This window comes from Hemiscyllium ocellatum, chromosome 8 (genome assembly GCF_020745735.1).
Source record: "Hemiscyllium ocellatum isolate sHemOce1 chromosome 8, sHemOce1.pat.X.cur, whole genome shotgun sequence".
In the NCBI taxonomy this organism is placed as follows: Eukaryota; Metazoa; Chordata; class Chondrichthyes; order Orectolobiformes; family Hemiscylliidae; genus Hemiscyllium; species Hemiscyllium ocellatum.
Genome location: NC_083408.1, coordinates 22,271,275 through 22,294,123, shown reverse-complemented (window position 1 = coordinate 22,294,123; position 22,849 = coordinate 22,271,275). Strand labels below are relative to the sequence as shown.

Sequence of the window (22,849 nt, the reverse complement as noted above, 5' to 3'; positions counted from 1 at the left end):
TTAGTGAACTCGGGTGAAAATGTGAGCACTGGGGGTCAGGCTGACCTTGTCCTGGATAGAAATCTTTAGATGGCAATCAGGGGAGGAAAATTGCACTTTTTCTGTATTCAGTCATAGGACCAAAAGGTGGCCATTCAGCACTTCAATCCTGTTCTGCTATTCATTTCGATTTATAGCTGACCAAAACTTCACTCTGTTTACCTGCTTTGATTCAAAACTTTTCATATTCTCATCTAATAATCTCATGTTTGAAATTTCAATTGACTGTGGAAGGAAATTTGATTACATTCCCTACGGTGTGGAAACAGTCCCTTCAGCCCAATAAGTCCATGCTGACCTTCTGAAGAGTAACCCACCAAGATCCATTTCCCTCTGACTCATGCACCTAACACTATGGGCAGTTTAGCCTGGTCAATTCACCCTGACCGGCACATCTTTGGAGTGTGGAAGGAAACCAGAGCACCCGGAGGAAACCCACGCAGACACGGGGAGAATGTGCAAACTCCACACAGACAGTCACCCCGAGGTGGGAGTCGAACCTGGGTCCCTGGTGCTGTGAGGCAGCGGTGCTAACCACTGAGCCACTGTGCCGATTCGCTCTATCCTTTGAATGGAGAACTAACTTTTGATCTCCCCCTGAAATGATTTTAAGTTTATTTCTCATTTGCTGCCGGAGGAAACATGATCATTCAAGAGAAACGTAGATGTTGTCAGTCCCAAAGAATGATATCGCTAGACCTGTTGAGTAGTTCCAGCAATTTGATTTGTTACATTAAACTTTTTTTTAAAATTACAGATGTACTTTGGGAAAATGCTCTTTTGAGTTACCTGGGTTAAATTAGATTAGATTAGACTTAGTGTGGAAACAGGCCCTTCGGCCCAACAAGTCCACACCGACCCGCCGAAGCGAAACCCACCCATACCCCTACATTACCCCTTACCTAACACTACGGGCAATTTTAGCATGGCCAATTCACCTGACCCGCACATCTTTGGACTGTGGGAGGAAACCGGAGCACCCGGAGGAAACCCACGCAGACACGGGGAGAACGTGCAAACTCCACACAGTCAGTCGCCTGAGTCGGGAATTGAACCCGGGTCTTCAGGCGCTGTGAGGCAGCAGTGCTAACCACTGTGCCACCGTGCCGCCCACAAAGTGGTAGAGAAAGGAATTTCTTTAAAAGATAATTAAGTGATCGATTAAGCGAGCAGTGTTTGAATAACTGGGCAGTGAGTTGTTGCTAGATTTGATGTGTGTGATCTGATAGAAAATTTTACCATGTTCACAATGCAACCACAAGTACCGTAGATTTCCAGAAATCTAACTGGTTGCTATCTCCCTGCTTTTTTTTGTGCAATCTTGCTGTATTTCCCTTCGTTGAAACACCTACTCTGCTCCAGACCTGCTCCTGCCACTGTGTTGTGCTTTGGGACATTTGGATGGGGTGGAAGGTGCTATATCAATGCAAGTCTTCATGTTCAATATCGGCAGAGATGTACTTTTTTTGTTTCCTAATTGCTGACCAACGCAGCTAATTTAATGATGCTATTAAGAGGTAGCTGTGTGCTTAGAATCTGGTTTGAAACTGTCCTACTGCATTTGATCACCCCCCTCTCAGAATTATTACAGTGCAGAAGGAGGCTATTCAGCCCATGGCACCTGTGTCTGTTCTATTGGCTTATGCCAATCCATGTGCCCTATTTCTATCCATATAACTACCCAGTACCCTCTTGAATGCCTCAAGTGAACCAGCCTCTGCCACATTCTCAGGCAGTGCATTCCAAACTCCATGTGGAAAAGTATTTTCTCACATCAAACTTGCTTCATTTGCAAATCACTTTGCCTTCTATGTCTTCTCGTTCTTTGATCTTTTAGAACGTAAAAAATTTCACCCTGTCTGCTCTATCCAGTCCAGTCATGATTTTGAAATCAGACCTCCTATTAGCCTCCTGTCCAGGGAGATCAGTCCCCGACTCTTCAGTGTACCCTCAGCTAATGGCTCCAGGTATGAGAAACATTCTTGTAAACTATATCCAATCCATTCACCTCTTTCCTAGAATGCGGCTCCCACAACTGTGTATAGTATTCCAGCTGAGTTCTAACAAGTGTCTTGTATGAATTCATCACCACCTTGTTCTTGTACTCTGTGCCCCTATTAACAAAGTCAGGAATAATGTCTGCTTTATTAACTGCTCTCTTTATCATTCTGCCACCTTCAATAACCTTCACATCTGTTTCTACAACTTCTTCAGAATTGTACTCCCTACGTTATGTTGTCTTTTGATGTTCTTCAAACCAAAGTGCACCACCTCACACTTCTCTGCAGTGAGCCCCGTCTGCCACCTTATCCACCCACTCCACCAATTTGTCAATGCTCACTTGGAGCTCGACACTGTCCTCCTCTCTACAGTTCTTCAGAATTGTTCCCTTCGCACCACAATTTAGAACATTAATACCTATCAAGAAAATTGACAGTTCCAATGTTGACCTCTGGGAAACGTGGCCGCAAACTTCAGCTTCAAAAATATCCACTGACCATTCCTCTGTTTTCTGTCACCGCCCAATTTTGTATCTGTACTGCCACTGTCACTTTCATTCCATGGTCTGTTGTGAGGCACTGAATCAAATGCTTTCTGGAAATCCGTGTAAACTGCATTACCTTAACCAACCCTTTCCACTACCTCTTCAAACAAACTTCAGGTTGGTTAAACCCGATTTCCCCTTTAGAAATCCCCTTTAGTCTCTCCCTAACAAGTGCACCCTTTTCCACGTGACTGCTGATTTTTATCTACTACCAATCAATTTTGAAATCAAAAACCAAGAATATTTGACGTGGTTTTTAGAATTGACAAGAGTATTTATTACACTGCACAATCACTTCCATCTAGAAGGATAAGGGCAGCAGATACACACCACTACCTACAAGTCCCCCTCCAAGCCAGTCACCATCCTGACTTGGAAATATATCATTGTTCCTTCAGTATCTCTGGGTCAAATTCCTGGAACTCCCTCCCCAATGGCATTTTGGGTGTCTCTACATACTGTGGGCTGCAGCAATTCAAAGCAACAGCTCACCATCACCATCTCGAGGGCAATTAGGGTCAGGCAAAAAAAAACTTAATGCTGGCCCAGCCAGTGACGCCCACTGGACAGTAAGTGTCCGCTGAATTAATAACGCATGTTCTCTCCTCTTCTCTCGTTGTCTGATTGCAGAGCAGTAAGGAAGCACTTTCGGACGTGAACGCCACCGGAATAGCCATGCTGTTTTCGGCAGGGACTTTCCTGTACGTAGCCACCGTGCACGTGCTCCCAGAGGTGGGAGGCAGCGGCCACAGTCACAAGGCCGAGTCCGGCGGCAAGGGACTCACTCGGCTCGAGGTTTGCACTCTGGTGGTGGGCTGCTTGATTCCATTGGTCCTCTCCGTGGGTCACCAGCACTAACCAGCGCCGGAACAAGGAGGAGCGTGGATAATGACGGTCTGACAGTAATCCCATTGCAGCTGAGCCTGATTGCTGCGGGCTTTGGGATTTCCCCTCCTTCGGTTTGTTTTTTTTTTCTTTAACCGCGTGGAATTCCCAATGAAATGGCATTGGAAAGATGAAGTATATTGTATTAAATTTGGCCAGGTTGCAACCAGAAAGTCCGGAAGAATTCCCACCGTGTAGTCTTTTTGAAAAGATAATTGCGTTTTATCTTTGCCTCCATGACAAAGTCAGACATCTGTTAGTTCCCGGCCCAGCCAAATGAGGGAGTTGCAAGTTTAACCAAATAGTGTCTTGGCGCAAAGGACAGAATTCAGCCACTTAATAAATTAACGAAGAACTTGAGGTGCGTTAGAGATAATCCATGGCATTAATCAAGCCAAGGGAATTAACACCGGGTTTGGTACATGGTTTGTGACATATAATTGTTACTGAATTTTATTCATACGTGTGTAGAGTCTTCACATTCAGCTGCGGTCTTCAAGTTTGTAGCCTGTACGTTTCGCCTGCTAGTTCAGTGTCTTGTGTGCTCGATAATCCGAGTTTGAGGAGCTCCTGTACACGGAGAAGGTTTTGTTTAAAAGTACTTTAATGTAAATGGTGCAAGAGAAAATAGCCCGGATTTTGATTTTAAGTGGTTAACCATATCACACCACAGGTGGAGGGATGATGATGGTGGTGGAAGCACCCAAAAGGTAACATTGGATTGGGTTGAAAGAAAGGGTAACACTCTGTGCTGGGTTAAGGATGGGATAAAGTTTGAAGAGTGGGCATGGTGTTGGATGGGCTATAGGTATGGAAGTACAATTGTGGGGTTACCTTTGACCCTTCATCAGAATGACGTTTAACTTGTCGGGGGGTGGGGGGGTGGGTGGAGAAGATGAGGTGATCAGGTAGCAAGGAATGCTCTAGAAGTTGGTGGGAGGACTGGCATGGCAGGTGCTGGTCTTGGTAGCTGTCCATGCCCAGCACTGAACAATTGGGAAAGGTTTTTATCGCTCACTGATAGTTAAAAATGTGAAGAGTGGAATATAATTAGTATGACTGTGCTGAGTTGTGACTATTTCTTGTTCTGAACCATGTTCTATTGCTTCAGTTGTTTTATGTGAACTGAAATCATTCCATGGATGATTGCCTTATTATTCCAACTCTCTTTGTGCACATTAACAGATGTTGCAATTTTTTTTTGTTTTTAAGATAAATTATCTATAAATAAATTTTTAATAAGTGGCCAATCCTTTATTTTTGTACAGTATTTATTTTTATTCCATCATGAGAATCACGTAAACATCTCTCCTCAAACTCAAAAGCTTCTTGAGAAAATGGGTGATCAAAATGCTGGTTGCATTGTACATGCATACTTTATCAATGAAAAGGCTTTATTTCCTTACTAACTCCATCGACCCTCTCTTATTCTAATTGTGCATTTTCTGGTTGTGGGATGATGCATCCCGGTACTTCTCCCGAAGGAGCCTGTCTCTGTCTCTCATTGCCTGGAACGATGACGATGCACAATGTTGTTTCACAAGATTTTAACGACAGCGTATCGTCTGTGCTTTTAGTTTATCTCAGAACCGGGGCTCCCGGTCTAAGGATATGGGGATAGACCCTTTGAGACTGAGATGGGGAGAAATGTCGTCGCCCATAGAGTGCTGAACTTGTCGAATCCTCAATCACAGTAAGTGGGGTTGAGGTCGAAACATTGAATATTTCCAAGGAGTAAGATCTGGTTCTTAGAGATAAAGGGTATGGGGGCAAAACAGGAGTGGGGGGGGGGGGGGCGCTAAGTTGGATGATCAGCCATTATCATATTGAATGGTGGAGCAGGGTCGTAGGGTCAAATGGATGACTCCTGTTTTTCCGCCTTTAGAGCAGAGGTCACCAACTTGTCAGTCGTGAGTAATTGGCAGCTCATGGTCTGCGTCTGATTAGCTCGTCACTCGTGTGTCTGATTCAAGTCAGGTGATTAATTTCCCACCGCAAGTGGGGCTGGCCACAGGGTGGCCACCATTTTCCAGCTGCCAAGGGCATCAGGGACCAAAGGGCTGGGCAGGTGGGGCAGAAGCAGTGCTGGCAGCTGGAGGGAAGCTGCTGTGAAGAACCAGGATCAGGAGCTAGGGGCGGTGGGTCCAGGCGGCCTGGTGAAGTGGTCAAGGATCCTTTTAGCTCAGACCCAGTGGGCTCAGTGACAGCCAGGAAGTGAAGGGCCCTGAGAAAGGGACTAGGCTTCAAAGGGTGGAAACACATAGCAGAGGAAATGAGAAGTAAAAAAAAAAGTCATGTTTCACCTCGAAATAAAAGTAAAGATTGGTTTTCTTCATTTTAAGATTATATTTTGCAATTCAAATGTTGAACAGTACCTTGTCAATTTACACGCTTCCAGTCTCAGCTCGTGATTTTTTTTTTCTTAAGAAAAGAGTGGTCCACCTCTAGTTGAAAGAGTAGATCATTAGATCATCCTGTGTATTTGTCCTCCAGTTCCAAATACCCTGCTCCCACTGTACTCAATCCCCCCGATGTAAGCTGGCTTCATTTGCAGGCTTTCAGGAACAGTGCTTTCTGTTTGATGTGGCCCTGGCATTTCATCCAAATACAAGTCAACTAAATACACCTGCCAGAAGGCAACCATAGAGTCTTGGAGATGTACAGCAAGGAAACAGACTCTTCTGTCCAACCCGTCCATGCCAACCAGATATCCCACCCCAATCTAGTCCTGCCTGCCAGCATCTGGCCCATATCCCACCAAGCCCATCCTGTTCATATACCCATCCAGATGCCTTTTAAGATTAGATTAGATTCCCTACAGTGTGGAAACAGGCCCTTCGGCTCAACAGGTCCACACCTACCCTCCGAAAGCAACCCACCTAGACTCATTCCCCTACACCTAACGCTACGGGCAATTTAGCATGGCCAATTCACCTAACCTGCACATCTTTGGACTGTAGGCGGAAACCACAGCACCCGGAGGAAACCCACACATACACGGGGAGAATGTACACACTCCACACAAACAGTTGCCCAAGGCGGGAATTGAACCTGGGTCCCTGGTGCTGTGAGGCAGTAGTGCTAACCACTGAGCCACTGTGCTGCCCGTGCTGCAATTGTGCCAACCTCCACCCTAACCAGAAATGGGTTTAGCAAAAAAAAAGCCTGTAATAACACTGGAATGCAGAAACCAGCGTTTATGCAGGCATTCTAATCAAATGGATAGTTTTGCAAGGCGTGCCTTAATTTGTTTTGGAGAGGACACGACATAGCGATGTCACAATGTACAAAAGAAATTAAAATGCAAGGAGTGTGAATGTGGGAGTGAGCCGCAAGTCAGGGTTACATGTCTGTTAAATGCTTGTATTTTTAAGACATGAATTTATATACTCAGATTTAACCAGCTGCAATGTTTCATATTTTGGTCCAAACATCAAATTAAGTGTTAAAAACACATAGCAGTATGGAAGCACTTAGTAGGGCAAGTGGCATTCTGTGAGGGAAATAGATTTCAAGGTTCATGTTGATGACTCTTGTTCTGATAGAGGATCAAATGTCTATAATTTTACATCTACGTCCAATTGCTAGTCATGTCATACGCACTGAATACTGTTCAGCTCCACTACATTCTCACCTAGTGATCTCTGTTCAACACTCCCTCCCCTTTCACACTCATTGAACCCCATTGAACAGCCCTTCCCCTTTCTCTCTCACTCAATCCCACTCACCACCCCCTCTAGTTTCACAGTCACTGAACCTTGTTCAACACCCCATCCCCTTTTGCCTGCAGAGTTTCAGAAAGGCAGCTGCCCGCGTCTCCAGGGCAATTAGGAATTGCCATTAAACATTTAATCATTGCAGCAGTGCCCGTATCAGCATGTTCCAGGAATGTCGAAGGTTGGTTTTCTTTGCTGAGCGCTGCAAAATTTTCATTCCCCCAGCAGAATCTCTTGGCATCTGGTCGTTCTTACATTTTGTTGCAGCTCTTGCCCAGGTGGTATAGTAGTTTACCACTTTCCCTCACTGGGGACTGGCATGTTGCCCAGAGAAGGCTCTGTCGGCAGACCCCTAACAAATCATCCTGCTCCACTGGGGACTTTTACTTTCAGCATTACCTTTCCACTTGAGAGATAGAGAAAGGCTTCAGGTACTCACTGCATCGATGCTTTAATGCATGTATGCTCCCCCTGGGCTCGGATCTCATCGAGGAAGTCAGCAATTTGAAAGCTTTACCTGTTTATTTTCTGTCAGCTTTAAATAGCAATGGAAATTATCTACACTGCAGACTGCCGTCACTGATTCCTGGCACAGAAGGGCGTGCTTTGGCACATCCTGTCCCACGTTGTTATCTGTCTGCCACTCCTTTGCCCGTGCCCCTTCTGCAATCTCCCCACCTTCTCCACATCACCTGTCTCTCCACCTATCATTGTGTCGTCTGCAAAGTTAGCAACAATGCCCTCTTTCTTTATCCAGATCGTTAATGTATAATGTATAATTTAAGTTGCGGTCCCAGTATTGATCCGTGTGGAACTCCCATCAATCACCAGTTGCCATTCTGAAAAAGACCCCTTTATATGCCCTCTGTGCCTTCTGCCTGTCAGCTATATCCATGCCAATATCTTTTTTCATTATTCTTTCATGGGATGTGGATGTCGCTCGCTAGACCATTTATTGTCCACCCCTAATTGCCTAGAGGACAGTTAAGAGTCAACCATATTGATGTGGGTCAGGAGTCACATGTAGGCAAGACCAGGGAAGGATGGTGGTTTCCTTCCCTGAAGGACATTAGTGAACCAGATGAATTTTTTCCGACAATCACAACCATGAATCCATTGGACTCTTAATTTCAGAGTTTTATTGAATTCAAATTCCACCATTAGCCATGGATGGATTTATCTCAAATCCCCAGAATGTTACCTGGCTCTCTGGATTAAGAGGAGAAAGTGAGGATTGCAGATGCTGGAGATCAGAGCTGAAAATGTGTTGCTGGAAAAGCACAGCAGGTCAAGCAGCATCCGAGGAGCAGGAAAATCGATGTTTCGGGCCAGAACGTTGTTTTCCTGCTCCTCGGATGCTGTCTGACCTGCTGTACTTTTCCAACAACACGCACTCAACTCTGATCTCCAGCATCTGCAGTCCTCATGGTCTCATGAGTTCAGCATGGTGGGTTGCCTCCCCTTTTACCTTGCCCCTCACATCATGGGATTTTATGTAGCAGACTCCTGTGCGGCACCCTGTAAAAGGTCTTCTGCAAATCCAAATAAATCATGTCCGCTGGCTCTCCTTTGTCTAACCTGCTCATTACCACCTCAAAGAGTTCTAGCCGTTCATGCCCTCCCTCTGATGACGCTGTGCTGACTTAGCCCTATTTTACCAGGCACTTCCAAGTACTGTGCAATCTCGTCCTTAACAATGGACCCTCAGATCATATCAACCACCAACGTCAAGTTAACCGGCTGATACTTTCCTGTCTTCTACCTCCCTCCTCCTCAGTGTGTTACATTAGCCATTTTCCAGTTCTCTGGGATCCTCCCTAACTCCAGTGATTCCTGAAAGATCACCATCATTGCCTCCACAATCTTCTCAGCCTTCAGAACTCTGGTGTAGTCTATCTGGTCTGGGTGATATATCCACCTTTCAGCTTCCTCAACATCTTGTCCTTAGTGATGGCAACTACACTCACTCTGTCCCCTGATTCTCTCGAAGTACTGTGTCTTCCACAGATGCACAGTATCTATTCAGTTCCTCTGATACTACTTTGTTCCACGTTAGTACTGCTCCAGTCTCATTTTCCAGTGGTCCAAGTCCACTCTTGCCTCTCTCTCCTACCTTTCAGATACCTTTTTTTTTTAAAAAAATCTCCTGCAATCTTTTGTATGACTAGGTAGCTTACTCTCATATTTCATCTCCCCCTTTTTGTTTTGAACTGTCCTCTGCTGGTTTTTTAAAGGCTTCCCGTGAATCTTCACCACGTTGTATATTTATTTTCTTTTGCCTCTCCTACCTTCCCTTGTCAGCCATGATCCCCTGATACTAGGGGCAGGATGCTTCTTTATCCTTGGAATGAATTTCTGTTGCACCTCCCCATTACCCTCCGAGACTCCTGCCATTGCTACTCTGCTGACTTCCCTGTGAGTCTCCCTTTCCAGTCAACTGTGACCAGCTTCTCCCTCATGTCTTTTTATTCACCTTTTACTCGATTGGAATTCTCTTCTCTCTGATTCTAGCTTCTCTCTTTGAACTGCAGGGTGAATTTTATCGTATTATGGTCACTGTCTCTACACCTGAAGCTCTCTAATCAAGTTTGCCTCGTTCCACATCACCAAATCCAGAATTGCCTGTTTCCTAGTGGAGGGGTGTCTACCACAAGCTGCTCTAAAAAGCCGTCTTATGGATCGTCAAATTCCTTCTCTTGCGGTCCCTACCAATTCAGTCCACCTGCATATTGAAGCCCCCCCCCATGATTATTGTCACTGTGCATTTCATATTTATTTTCTTCCCCACATCCTGACTACTGCTCGCAGGCGTGTGCACAACTCCCTTCGGAGGCTTTTTTTTTTCTCTTCCCCCCTTTGCAGTTCCTCAACTCCACCCATACGGAATCTATGCCTTCCAATTCTATAGGAATTGCTGTCGAGGTAATTTCATTTCTTTTTTACTGATGAGGCAACCCTACCCCACCCTGCTCATTTGCCTGACCTTCCAATAGGTTGTTATACCTGAGTATTTCCTTCCTAGCTGAAAATGTGTTGCTGGAAAAGCACAGCAGGTCAGGCAGCATCCAAGGAACAGGAGATCCCTTCCTAGTCCTGAGCCCCTTACAGCCACATCTCTGTGGTAGCCACAACCTCATACCCGCCATTTTGAATCTGTGCTGCAAGCTTTTCTGCCTTGATTTGGATGTTCGGTTCATTTAAGTACAGCACCCACAGCCCTGCATTGACTGCCCCCCCCTTCTCATCCCCTTATCTGTTGTGCCAGAAGTTAGACTCCTGAGCTACTCTCTGATCTATTAGTTATTCGGGAAACTTTAATAACCTGCCTTTAACCCACTACCTTTCAGTCTTCCATAATTTTCCATGTGACTGAGCCTACTCTCCCAACTATTTAATTTAGTGTCCACCTCCACTTCCACACGTCATCTACTGTATCCGTTGCTCCCGATGCGGTCTCCTTTACACTGGGGAGACAGGATGCCTGCTTGCAGAGCGCTTCAGAGGACATCTCTGGGACACCCGCACCAACCAACCCCACCGCCCTGTGGCCCAACATTTTCAACTATCCCCTCCCCCTCTGCCGAGGGCATGCAGGTCCTGTGCCTCTTCCGTTGCCACTCCCTCACCACCTGATGCCTGGAGGAAGAACACCTAGTCTTCCACCTCGGGACACCAGGGCATCAATGCGGATTTCACCAGTTTCCTCAATTCCTCCCCCGTTTTCTCCCCCCCCCCCCCCCCCACCTTATCTCAGCCTGTCTTCCTTCCCACCTGTCCATTCCACTCTCCTCTCCAACCTATCACCTTCACCCCCACCTCCATCCACCTATCACCCTCTCAGCTACCTTCTCCCCATCCCCACCCCTACCCCACACCCCTACCCCACACCCCTACCCCACACCCCTACCCCTCCCATTTATCTCTCCACCCCCTCGGCTCACAAGCCTCATTTCTGATGAAGGGCTTTTGCCCGAAACGTCGACTCTCCTGCTCCTCGGATGCTGCCTGACCTGCTGTGCTTTTCCAGCACCACTCTCTTGACTCTGATCTCCAGCACCTGCATCTTTTTTGTCTATTTAATTTCGACCCCTATCCACAGCCCTATTTCCCTCGAACCAGTGGATCCTGTATCATCTGAAGGGCTCTCTCCTTGCCCAGTGCTGGTGCCAATGCCGCATGAATTCAAGCCTGTTCCTCCCACGCCAATCTTCGATCTTGTGCCAATGTGCTTGTGGCTCAGGTAGTACCTGTCTTCCATATTCCCTGAGACTCTTTACTCTTTCTGTTGCTGGTACCTACATGGACCACGGCAACTGGATCTTTTCCCTCCCACTCCAGGTTCCTCCGAGATATCCTGAAACTGGCCACCAGGCAGGCAGCATAGCCCAGCCATAGAGAACAGTGTCTATTCTGGGCTGACTACACTCTCCCCAATTACACTGCATTTCTCTTCTAGAGTAGATTTCCTACAGCCCTTCGGCCCAACAAGTCCACACCGACCCTCCAGAGAGTAACCCACCCAGACCCATTCCCCACATTTTACCCCTGACTAATGTACCTAACACTATGGGCAATTTAGCAATGCCAATTCACCTTGACCTGCACATCTTTGGACTGCGGGAGGAATCCCACGCAGTTACAGGGAGAATGTGCAAACTCCACATGGACAGTAGCTCGAGGTGGGAATCGAACCCAGGTCCCTGACGCTGTGAGGCAGCTGTGCTGCCCTCTTTTCTCCCACCTTTTGCATGGGTCCTTGTACCACAGTGCTATGATCAGTTTGCTCATCCTCCCTGTCATCAGGGACTGAAACTCCTTCAACATTATCTCCTGGATCTCTCTACCTTCCATGCTCAACGTCACACCCTCCTGTCACTGACCACTGACTGATTTCAAAAGAGTTAATCTAAGTGATGTGACTGCCTACGTCCAGGTAACTCTTCCCCCTCCCTCATGTATCAGTGTTTGAAGCTCAGACTCCAGCTCATCCACCTTAAGGCAGAGTTCCTTAAGCAACACTTGCCACAGATTTGGTCACTGTGAAGCACAATGGGGTCCATTAACTCCCACTTTATGCAGCTATAACATATCGCCTGATTTGGCATCTCCATTTTAATGATTCAGTTCTTAATTTGCTTCTTTTTAAAAAAAAAACTGATCTTTTACTTTGTAGTCTGTAAATATTTCCCCTATTTACATTCAATCTGAAAGTAATCTATAACAATCAGAGTAACGATCACCAAACTTAGTTTACTTGTGATGTTACTATTTTGCGCTGATCCTGGGCTTCAGTTTGTTCTGTTTAAAAGTACACACCTTATATGCTATGAGCCAGAAAAACCCGAGCAAGAAGCAACTCTTTCTGCGTCCTCCCGCCCGCACTGAATTCCCACAGTGCCTCCAATTCCGTGAACCGTACACTAACTGAGACTGTCTCTCACTCTGAATGGGATCGTTCCTTTCTCACCATGGGGAAGCTTTCTAATCATGTGCTTTTCAACAGCCCCTCTCTGCCTGTCCCAGTTGTGAAGTACCCCTCTCCTCTCATCCCATTTCCCAGCACTTGGACTGTAGCCTTGTACGTCGTAGTGATTCAAAAGCTGATCCTAAAAGGTTCCCAAATATCTTAAAGGTTCCTGCCTTTACCAATTCCTCAGTGAATTCCAGATACCCCTGGCTACGAACATTTCTCCTTAAATTCTCCTGTCCCTTATTTTGTATGTGCCCCATGTCTGGGCCCCTCATAATTTTGGACACCTCAGTCAGGTAGGGAGATCTTAGGAGGAGAGGTTGAGTAGGTTGGGCCCACAACCATTGGAGCTTAGAAGAATGAGAGGTGGTGTTGTTGAAACGTACAAGAGTCTCGGGGGTCTTGACAGGGTCGATGTGCGGTGGTTGTTTTCCTCCTCTGTGGGAGAATCTAAGACCAGAGGGAGATAATCTCAGTATAAAGGGTCACACGCTTAAAGCAGAGATGAGGGGAGTGAATCTGTGGAATTCTTGATCACCGAGGGCTGTGGAAGTCATTCAGTATATTTAAGGATGCAATTGACGGAATTTTAAACAATAAGGGAATACAGGGTTCTGGAGATAAGACAGGGGGAAGTAAAGTTAACGATTGCCAGATTGCAAGTAGACTCGGTGGGCTGAATGGCCTATTTATGCCCCAAACCTTTCAGTCTAACTGAATTCAGGAGGTGAGAATGATCGTCCTTGATGTCAAGGCACAGTGATAGTGTCCCTGAGCCAGGAGGTCAGGGTTCAAGTCCCACCTGTTCCAGAGGTGCATTATAGCATCACTGAGCAGGTTAATGCGAAAATGTGGTTTAAAGGATCAAGGATTCCTCGCAAAACTGAACTGAATGGGAATTGGAGAGAAAGCACACAGGAAGATGGTCAGTTATCTCAGCCGCGTAGCTGCAGGAGTTCCTCAGGGTAATGTCCTCGGCCCAAGCAGCTGCAGCAGTTTCATTAATGACTTTCCTTCCATCATAAGGCCAGACGTGGGCATGTTCAGCATAATTTGCAAATTCTCAGGTATTAGGACAGTTCATGTTCAATCGCATGGACTAGATCCAGGCTTGACCTGAAAAGAGGCCAATAACATTCACGCCACAAATGCCATCTCCAGTAACATTGGATCTAACCATCTCCCCATGTTACCATCATGGGATCCCCCCACTATCAACATCCTGGGGGTTACTATTGGCACCATCTCCCTAAGCATCCACTCCCTTGACCATTGATGCTCTGCACCATCTACAAGATGCACTGTAGAAATTCACCAAAGATCCTTGGACAAGCACTTTCCAACCCCATGACCACTTCCATCTAGAAGGACGCCACCACCTGAAAGTTTCTCTCCAAGCCACTCACCATCCTGACTCCATGCTATGAACGGTTTGTGTATTTATTGTCACTTGCATTCAACAGTTGCCTCAATCTGCCATTTTGGATAGTTTGAGAATAAAAGAAAGATATAACTGAATGAGAGCCCTGAGAGAGCTCACTGACGAAACCATCCCTCCTCCCTTGCTGGCTGCTGCCACTCTTTAGATGCCATCTCTTCACTGCTGGGCCCACCTCATGCCATCTATGCTGACACCATCCTGTGCGGAACCCACACGGGCAACCAGGAGTCCCCAGCTCTACTGCCATCTTGAAGATGCCATGAATTCTGGCTCTGGGTGTACCATGCTGCTGGAGCTGCTACCTCACCAATGCCAGGGCTCCTTGCTCTGGGCCGACTGTAGCCAGGAGTCTCTTCTTCCGCTGCCATGCCGTGCCACCGCTGCAGTCTCACCAAGAGTCCTGCTTCGGCCACCCTCCTCCGAGATGCCATCTTGCTGGTGCCGCCATCTTGAAAATGTCCACTGCCATCACTGCCTCTGATCGCTGCAGGAGCTTTGTCTGCACCAGCCCCTGAATACCGGGAGGACATCCCAGTCACCGTCAGGAGCCGGGTCCCCTACTGCCTGCGCTAATGCCGAGAGGAGCTGCCATTCTGCACACATCCCGCTCCACCTGCCATGCAGATTTCACCAGCTGTGGCCATTCCTTCACTGTCGCTGCACCAAAGGCCTGGAATTCCCTCCCTGAGGGTATCGTCAGTGGGCATGGACTGCAGTAGTTCAAGAAAGCAACTCACTGCCTTCTCAAGGGGCAATTAGGGATGGACCATGAATGTAGCCGTTGATGTGCCCCAACCAAAATGTTTGATGCCCGAACTGAAAGGATGATATTGTAAAGAATGTTTGCACAGACCAGGCCTGCATTTGCTCGTGTTTGGACAACTGAGGTGGTGATGAGTCAAAGTTTGAAGTTAAACATCGCCCAACAGCAGGTTATAGTCCAGCAGGATTATTTGGAAGCACTAGCTTTTGGAGCGCGGCTCCTTCATCAGGTGGATGTGCAGTATAAGACCAGACACAGAATTTAGAGCAAAAGTTTACAGTGTGATGTAACTGAAATTAGATATTGAAAAAGACCTGGATTTAAGTCTCTTATCTTTAGAATAATCATGTCGGTTTCAGTTCTTTCATAGTTAAATCGCAGAACATTTTTAAAGTTACATTCTCAAGTGAACTTTAACAATTGGTGTCATGTCAGCCCGGATAATGTACTGAAGGGCTGAAGGGTCCAGAAATAGATATTAGTTGAGGGAAGTGAGGACTGAAACCTTGAACATTGGAATCGGAACTGAATCCGGGCTATAGAAGCGTTTCTTCATACAAAAGGGTTCACCCACCGCCCCCCCCCCCCCCCAAACAAAAACCCAAACCTGGTGGGGTTGTGATTGGGGTTCCTTTTAGAAATATCCACATTGAGATTGAGTTGGCCAGCTGGAAGTGAGGTAACCCTCAGTGAATGACCCTCCTGACCTCCCTGTGACTGGGGTGGGGGGCACTCGGAGAATGTAAGGGGGAGGGGCTTGGGCTGGCTGTGTAAGCAGCGCCTCCCTCCCTCCCTCTGCCCATCTTCCCAGGTTCAGTTCCCTCCTCCTCCTCCTCACACCATCCCTTCTCTCGGTCTCTCTCCGCACTGCTAGGCTATGTTCAGCTCCAAGTCAGCAGCCATCCTCCCGTCCTATTTTAGTGAGTACCCCGAGACAGCGGACAAGCTGGACATTAGCACCAAGGTCCAACTGCACGGGGTCCTGTGGAAGAGACCCTTCGGGAGACAGTCGGCCAAGTGGTCCAAAAGGTGACTGACATTTTCTGTGTGTGTCTATGTGTGTCTCTCTGAGTGTGTGTGTCCGTATGTATGTATGTCTCTGTGTGTGTCTGTATGTGTTTTTGTATGTCTCTGTGTGTGTCTATGCGTGTCTGTATGTATGTGTCTGTGTGTGTCTATATGTGTCTCTCTGAGTGTGTCTGTGTGTGTATGTCTCTGTGTGTGCTTGTGTGTGTATCTCTGTGTGTGTTTGTGTGTCTCTGAGTGTGTCTATGTGTGTTTCTCTGAGTGTGTCTGAGTGTGTATGTCTCTGTGTCTGTATGTATGTCTCTGTGTGTGTATGTGTGTCTGTATGTATGTGTCTCTGTATGTCTCTGTGTGTGTGCCTCTGAGTGTGTCTGTGTGTCTGTATGTGTGTATGTCTCTGTGTGTCTGTGACTTGTCTGTGTATGTGTCTGGATGTATGTGTCTGTGTGTGTATGTCTCTGTGTGGCTGTGTGTGTATCTGTGTATGTGTCTGAGTGTGTCTGTGTGTATGTCTCTGTATGTGTATGTCTGTGTGTGTGTCTGGATGTATGTGTCTGTGTGTGTATGTCTCTGTGTGGCTGTGTGTGTATCTGTGTATGTGTCTGAGTGTGTCTGTGTGTATGTCTCTGTATGTGTATGTCTGTGTGTGTGTCTGGATGTATGTGTCTGTGTGTGTATGTCTCTGTGTGGCTGTGTGTGTATCTGTGTATGTGTCTGAGTGTGTCAGTGTGTATGTCTCTGTATGTGTATGTCTGTGTGTGTGTGTCTGTATGTATGTCTGTGTGTGTGTATGTCACTGAGTGTTTGCTGTTTGTTCCGCTTGACACCTGGGCAACTCTGCACACAGCTCAACCCTCGGGAAATATTTTGTTTCAGCCTCGCTTTTTGTTTTGTTTTCTCTTGTTGCATTCTTGTTTTCTTTTAGTTTTGGTTTGTCTGTGTGTCAGGCGCCGTCTCTTCCTCTCGCTTTTCTCCCTGCACCTTTAGTGTCGGAGAAATAAAAAAAAACCCAACAGCAGCGTTTCAAATCTGTCCTTAAAAAGCATTCGTCAGCTCAGCAAATCTCTGCCGTCCCCTCGGGGCTGAGAGTTCTGAGGCAGCCTTCAAAACAAAACAACTGATTTTCCCTCATCTCCATCTCCCCACCTCCCCCATTTAAATCCTCCAGATGCAAATAGCAAGGTCGACTTTCACGGAAACCCAGCTCCTGCTGCATGTTTTTTTTCTGATCACTTCCGTCTCTATGACACCCCCTCACCGCCTCCCCAGTACTGTCCAAACACGTCCCACCTGTCTGAGAGGGACATGGAGGAGGGGGATGAGATTGCAAGCTGGAATCCAATTCTGGCCCCACTTTAACAGATTTCTACTCAGAATCTGGAAAAACTCATTTCGGGGGGGTGACCCCCTCTTTCTTTTAAACTGCCCCTTCAAAGGGTTAATGTGGCTAACACATTACTAAATCCATGGGAGTTTGGATGACCCCTAACTGCTGGTGACACCAGGTCATGAGTATTTTGCCAAAGTAGGAATTTGAAGTCAGATTGCACGCCCTCACTAATGCCTGGCTCCCAGATTCCTCTCCAGTAGGTCGAACAAGGAGTTAAGTTGGTAATTTTGGATTATTCAAGTAGGAGATGAGTTGTGTCAAATAATAATCATGTATAACCATTTCTAAAAGGATGCAATGTCGCATTCACTCCTTGACATTCAGTGGCAATACCGTCACTGAATCCCCCCTATCAAAAACCTGGAGATCACCATTGACCAGAAACTTTTTAAAAAACTGAAATTAAAAAAAAGTTGACCAGAAACTCAACTGGACTCAGCATATAAATGCATTGGCTATAAAAGCAGGTCATAGTATTCTTACAGTGTGGAAACAGGCCCTTCGGCCCAACAAGTCCACACCGACCCTTTGAAGAGTATCCCATCCAAACCCATTCCCTTGCATTTATCCCTAACTAACACATCCCTGAACACTCTGGGCAATTCAACATGGCCAATTCACCCTGACCTGCATGCCTTTGGATTGTGGGAGGAAACCTGCGCAGACGTGGGGAGAATGTGCAAACTCTACACAGACAGTCAGCCGAGGCTGGAATCGAACTCAGGTCCCTGGCGCTGTGAGGCAGCAGTGCTAACCACTGAGCTACCATATCGCTAAAGGTCAGAGGCTAGGCGAGTAACTCCCTTCGTGACTCCCCGAAGCTGTCCATCACCTACAAGGCACAAGTCAGGAGCGTGATAGAATAATCCCCACTTGCCTGGATGGGTGCAGCTCCAACAACACTGAAGAAGCTTGACACCATCCGGGACAAAGCAGCCCACTTTGATTGGCACCACATCCACTCCCTCCACCACCGATACTCAGAAAGCAGCAGTGTGTGCCATCTGCAAGAAGCATTGCAGAAATTCACCAAAGATCCTCAGACAGCACCTTCTAAACTCATAAGTACTTCCATCTGGGGGGACAAGGGCAGCAGATATGAGGGAACACAACCAGCTGCAAATTTGCCTCCAAGCCACTCACCATCTTCACTTGGAAATATAATGATTTTTCTTCATTGTCAGTGGGTCAAAATGCTGGAATTTTCTCCCTAACGGCATGGTGGGTCTTCTTACAGCATGCGGACTGCAATAGTTCAAGAAGGTGACTCCCACCACCTTCTCGAGAGCTACTAAGAATGGGCAATAAATGCTGCCATTCCTTTGATGAATATTTTTAGAAATTGCTGCACTAATAATGATATTGTATGATGCTTGGATACGGTGAGAGGAAGGAATAATTGGGCAGTCACAGGAAATCTGAAATAAGGACAGGAATTATCAGTCAGACGCCACAGATCTGGGCAGGTTATGCCATGGGAGCAACATGCTTAATGCTGGTGATTGGTCACCTGAACCCTGTTCTGAATAGCTGAGAGCTGGACTGCAGGGCTGTTGGATGTGAGGGATTTAGATCTTTCATGACACGTTTAACAGAGTTGTTATTTAAGACTGAACAAATTCCATAACGAAAACCTTGTGATATTGGCAGGATTTGCTCTGTATCGAAATAACCATCATTTTCGGGTGCCAGTGAGCACTTAGCAACACAGTTTAGTGGTAATGTGCACGACATTGCATTACCCCATAGTGACCAAGGCTATTATAGTGACTGTGTAAATTTCTGGTGGAATCACTTGCCATTGTCACACTTCACTGAGTTTGAATTGGACTGGCTCCTAGTGAAATAATGACTTTAATAGAGTGCTTTAATAGGAACAGAGGGACAATGGAAGGATATTCAGCCCCCTTCTAGCCACTTTGACCAATCAGTTAGATCATCTAAAAGCAAAATCCTGCAGATCTGAAACAAAAACAAGAGAAACTCAGCAGGTCTGGCAGCATCTGTGGGAAGAGAGAAAAACAGAGGTAAAGTTTTGAGTCCGGTGATCTCAGATTGATCAGGTCAAGGTTGCTGTGCTAACCCACCCTGGCTTTCTGCTTGGGAAGGATGCTCATCTCGGTTAGTGAAATATTTAATCAATCCCAACCTTGATAGGGTTTTTGAAGAAGGGTTCTGGATTTGCATACACCTCTCAGGGTGAGAATGAGCTTGGGCTTTCAGCTGGAGGTGACACTACTTTGGGTTGGATGTCTCCTGCCTCTTTTAAATTCTTTAATCACCTCCTTTCAATCCTCCGGGCGCTCCAGTTTCCTCTCACAGTTCAAAGATGTGTGGGTGAGATGGATTGACTATGCTAAATTGTCCGTAGCATCCAGGGATGTGCAGGCGAGATGGATTAGCCTTGGAATGTGCAGGATTACAGGGATTCTGGGTGGGATGCTCTTCAGAGGGTCAGTGTCATGGTCACAGAGCTGTACAGACCCTTCGGTCCAACTCGTCCATGCCAACCCGTTATCCTAATCTAGTCCCATTTGCCAGCACTTGGCCCATATCCCTTTAAACCCTTCCCATTCACACATCCATCCAGATACCTTTTAAATGTTGTAATTGTACCAGCCTCCACCACTTCCTCTGGCAGCTCATTCCACGCACGAACCACCCTTGTGTGAAAAAGTTGCTGAATGGCCTGCTTCCTCACTGTAGGGGTTCCAGATTCAATGAGTTAACACCTCAATTTGATCACTCTTGAACTTCCACATTTGAATAAACACTAGTCTAGATTATATAATGTGTCCTCATTCTATAATGGCAGCACTGGTGAATCTGCATTACACCCACACCATGCCTGTATAGTCATCCTGAGGCACAGTGACACTGTGTTGTTTGTTTCACTGTTAGCAGTCAGTTTAATTCTTATATGTCATGTGTGTTTAATTGTACATCATCCAGCACAGACAGAATTTCGGTTGCAATATCACCCGATTGATCTCTGCGTGGGCTCTGGTTTAAGTTAGTTCAGGACAATGCGACAGTGACCTGATGTACTGAGTCCTTTCCTCTTTCACAGATTCTTCCTCATCAAGGACAGCTTCTTACTGTACTATGCTGAGAACGAAAGAAAAAACTTTGAGAGTAACAGATATTTCAACATACATCCCAAGGTCAGTTCAGCGCGCTGCTGTCGGAGGATAAGGAAAACTGCAAATTTCCAAAAATATCGTCTGTTCTGATTCTGCTCTTGCAGTCCATCAGAGTGTTATGATTCATCTCTCACTCCAGAGACTGGAGTGCTAAACCTGCTGTGTCATTATATTGAGTCCACCTGCTATCTCAGGTAGATGTTAGAAGAGACCAGAGTACTGTATAAAGGAGATGTCACCTGGTTCCCCTAGGGTGGTGTTTACCCCTCAGCCAATATGACAAAAACAAATTGCCTGTTCAGTGCTGTTTGTGGGACTCGGCCGTGTATGAATTAGCTGCTGTGTGTCAGCAGCAGTGATGATATTTTAAGATTAGTTCACCGGTACTGAGCGCTTTGGACCATGCAGTAAGTAACCTGCTGAGGTTACATCTACTGTCCCTCACTGAACACAAACCAACGTATTTTACATAAAATTCTCATGGCTGCCACTGTTAAAGCTTCTAACTGTGTTCCATATTCACTTGCAGTTAATGAGCTTCTTTCTAATGACACATTTTGAAATAACACTTTATCAGAGGACAAATGAATCACATTGGCCATTAAGAGAAATCCCAGGTGATTTGCTTCAATGAGTCGATTTTGTTCTTTTTAACTTATCTGCTTCACTGCTGAAATTCTGTCCTTGAGTGGTACCAGACCTCCTGCTTTATAATCCTGCCATGTTGACTTTCTAGTTCAGGACAGTGGATGGGACTGTAACCGTGTCAGAGGGGAGCTTTTTAAATGTCTCTCCGAGAAAACCAGTCACTCTGAATCTTCCGCTTCTTAACTGGGTCAGTCACCGCCAGCGATCCATGTGTATTATAAACTGTCCAAAAAAGCAGTAAAATGACCCAAAGTGCTTCACAGGAGCAGGAGACCTGAATGAGATAACAGAACATAGCACAGTACGGCACAGTACAGGCCCTTCAGCCAATCTTTTATCCTACTCAAAGTTCAGACTAACCAACATACCCTTCATTTCACTATCATCCATGTGCTTATCCAAGAGTGGCTTAAATATCCCTAGTGTATCTGACTTTCCTACCACTGCTGGCAGTGCATTCCTCACAATCACCACACTCTGTGTAAAGAACCGACCTCCAATCACCTTAAAATGATGCCCCCTCGTGATATTTCTGTCCTGAGAAAAAGTCTCTGGCTATCCACTCTGTCTATGTCTCTCATCATCTTGTACACCTCTATCAAGTCACCGCTCATCCTTCTCCACCCCAATGAGAAAAGCCCTAGCTCCCTCAACTTTTCCTCATAAGACATGCTGCCCAGTCCAGGCAGCATCCTGGTAAATCTTCTCTGCACCCTCTCAAAAGCTTCCACATCCTTCCGATAATGAGGCGACCAGAACTGAACACAATGTCCCAAATGTGGTCTAACCAGGACTCTATAGAACTGCAGCATAGCCTAGCAAATCTTAAACTCAATCCCCCTACAAATGAAAGCCAACACACCATATGCCTTCTTAACAACCCTATCAACCTGGGTAGCAACGTTGAGGGACTATAGACATGGACTCCAAGACTCCACTGTTCCTCTACATTGCCAGGAATCCTACCTTTAACCCTGTACTCTGCATTCAAATTCGATCTTTGATAAGAGAGCAGGTGTCTAAACATCTGGTCAAGGGGATATAATGTTACAGGAGGACAAATGAGGCGGAGATAGTGAGGGAGGTAGTTCAGGGCTTAACAGCAGAACGGCTGAAAACGTGGTCACCAACGATGGGACTTAGATTACTTACAGTGTGGAAACAGGCCCTTCGGCCCAACAAGTCCACACCGACCTGCCGCAGTGCAACCCACTCATACCCCTACCCCTACATTCACCCCTTATATAACACTATGGGCAATTTAGCATGGCCAATTCACCTGACCTGCACATCTTTGGACTGTGGGAGGAAACCGGAGCACCCGGAGGAAACCCACGCAGACACGGGGAGAACGTGCAAACTCCACACAGTCAGTCGCCTGAGGCGGGAATTGAACCGGATCTCAGGCGCTGTGAGGCAGCAGTGCTAACCACTGTGCCACCGTGCCGCCTTCTGACTTCAGGAATGATTAATCATCAGGTCAGGTGATTTGATGGGCACAAGTTTGTTGGAGGGCTGAGGGGCTGGAGGAGAGCACAAAGAAATGGAGGGGTGAGGCCTGGGGGGTGGGGGGGAGGGGAATGGGTATATTTGCGGTTTAAATGCAAGGTTCTGAATTTCAGAAATCACGGCATCACTTAACCAGAGGCTAGTGTAGATCAGCAAACACCGAATAAACCTGAAGGAGCAGTGGTAACATAGATCAGGCGATGTTTGGAGTCTCTTTGAATCAGGGACAGACTACCCTTCCCTCCCTCCCTCAGGAGGCCACCAGGAATGTACG

General features: G+C 46.5%; 2 protein-coding genes across 2 annotated transcripts in view; both read left to right on the top strand.

Moving 5' to 3' along the window:
• The window catches only part of slc39a9 (solute carrier family 39 member 9), a 46,037-nt gene extending 41,327 nt beyond the window's left edge, over positions 1–4,710 (top strand). Inside the window, exon 7 of the mRNA XM_060828660.1 lies at positions 3,215–4,710. Coding sequence (XP_060684643.1) covers positions 3,215–3,442 — 228 coding nt within the window. The 3' untranslated portion in view covers positions 3,443–4,710. The remainder of the gene's footprint in view (positions 1–3,214) is intronic.
• An 11,026-nt stretch (positions 4,711–15,736) lies between these two features.
• Positions 15,737–22,849, top strand: part of plekhd1 (pleckstrin homology domain containing, family D (with coiled-coil domains) member 1) — a 152,146-nt gene continuing 145,033 nt past the window's right edge. Inside the window, exons 1-2 of the mRNA XM_060828282.1 lie at positions 15,737–15,888; positions 20,346–20,439. Of these exons, the coding sequence (XP_060684265.1) occupies positions 15,737–15,888; positions 20,346–20,439 (246 nt within the window). The remainder of the gene's footprint in view (positions 15,889–20,345; positions 20,440–22,849) is intronic.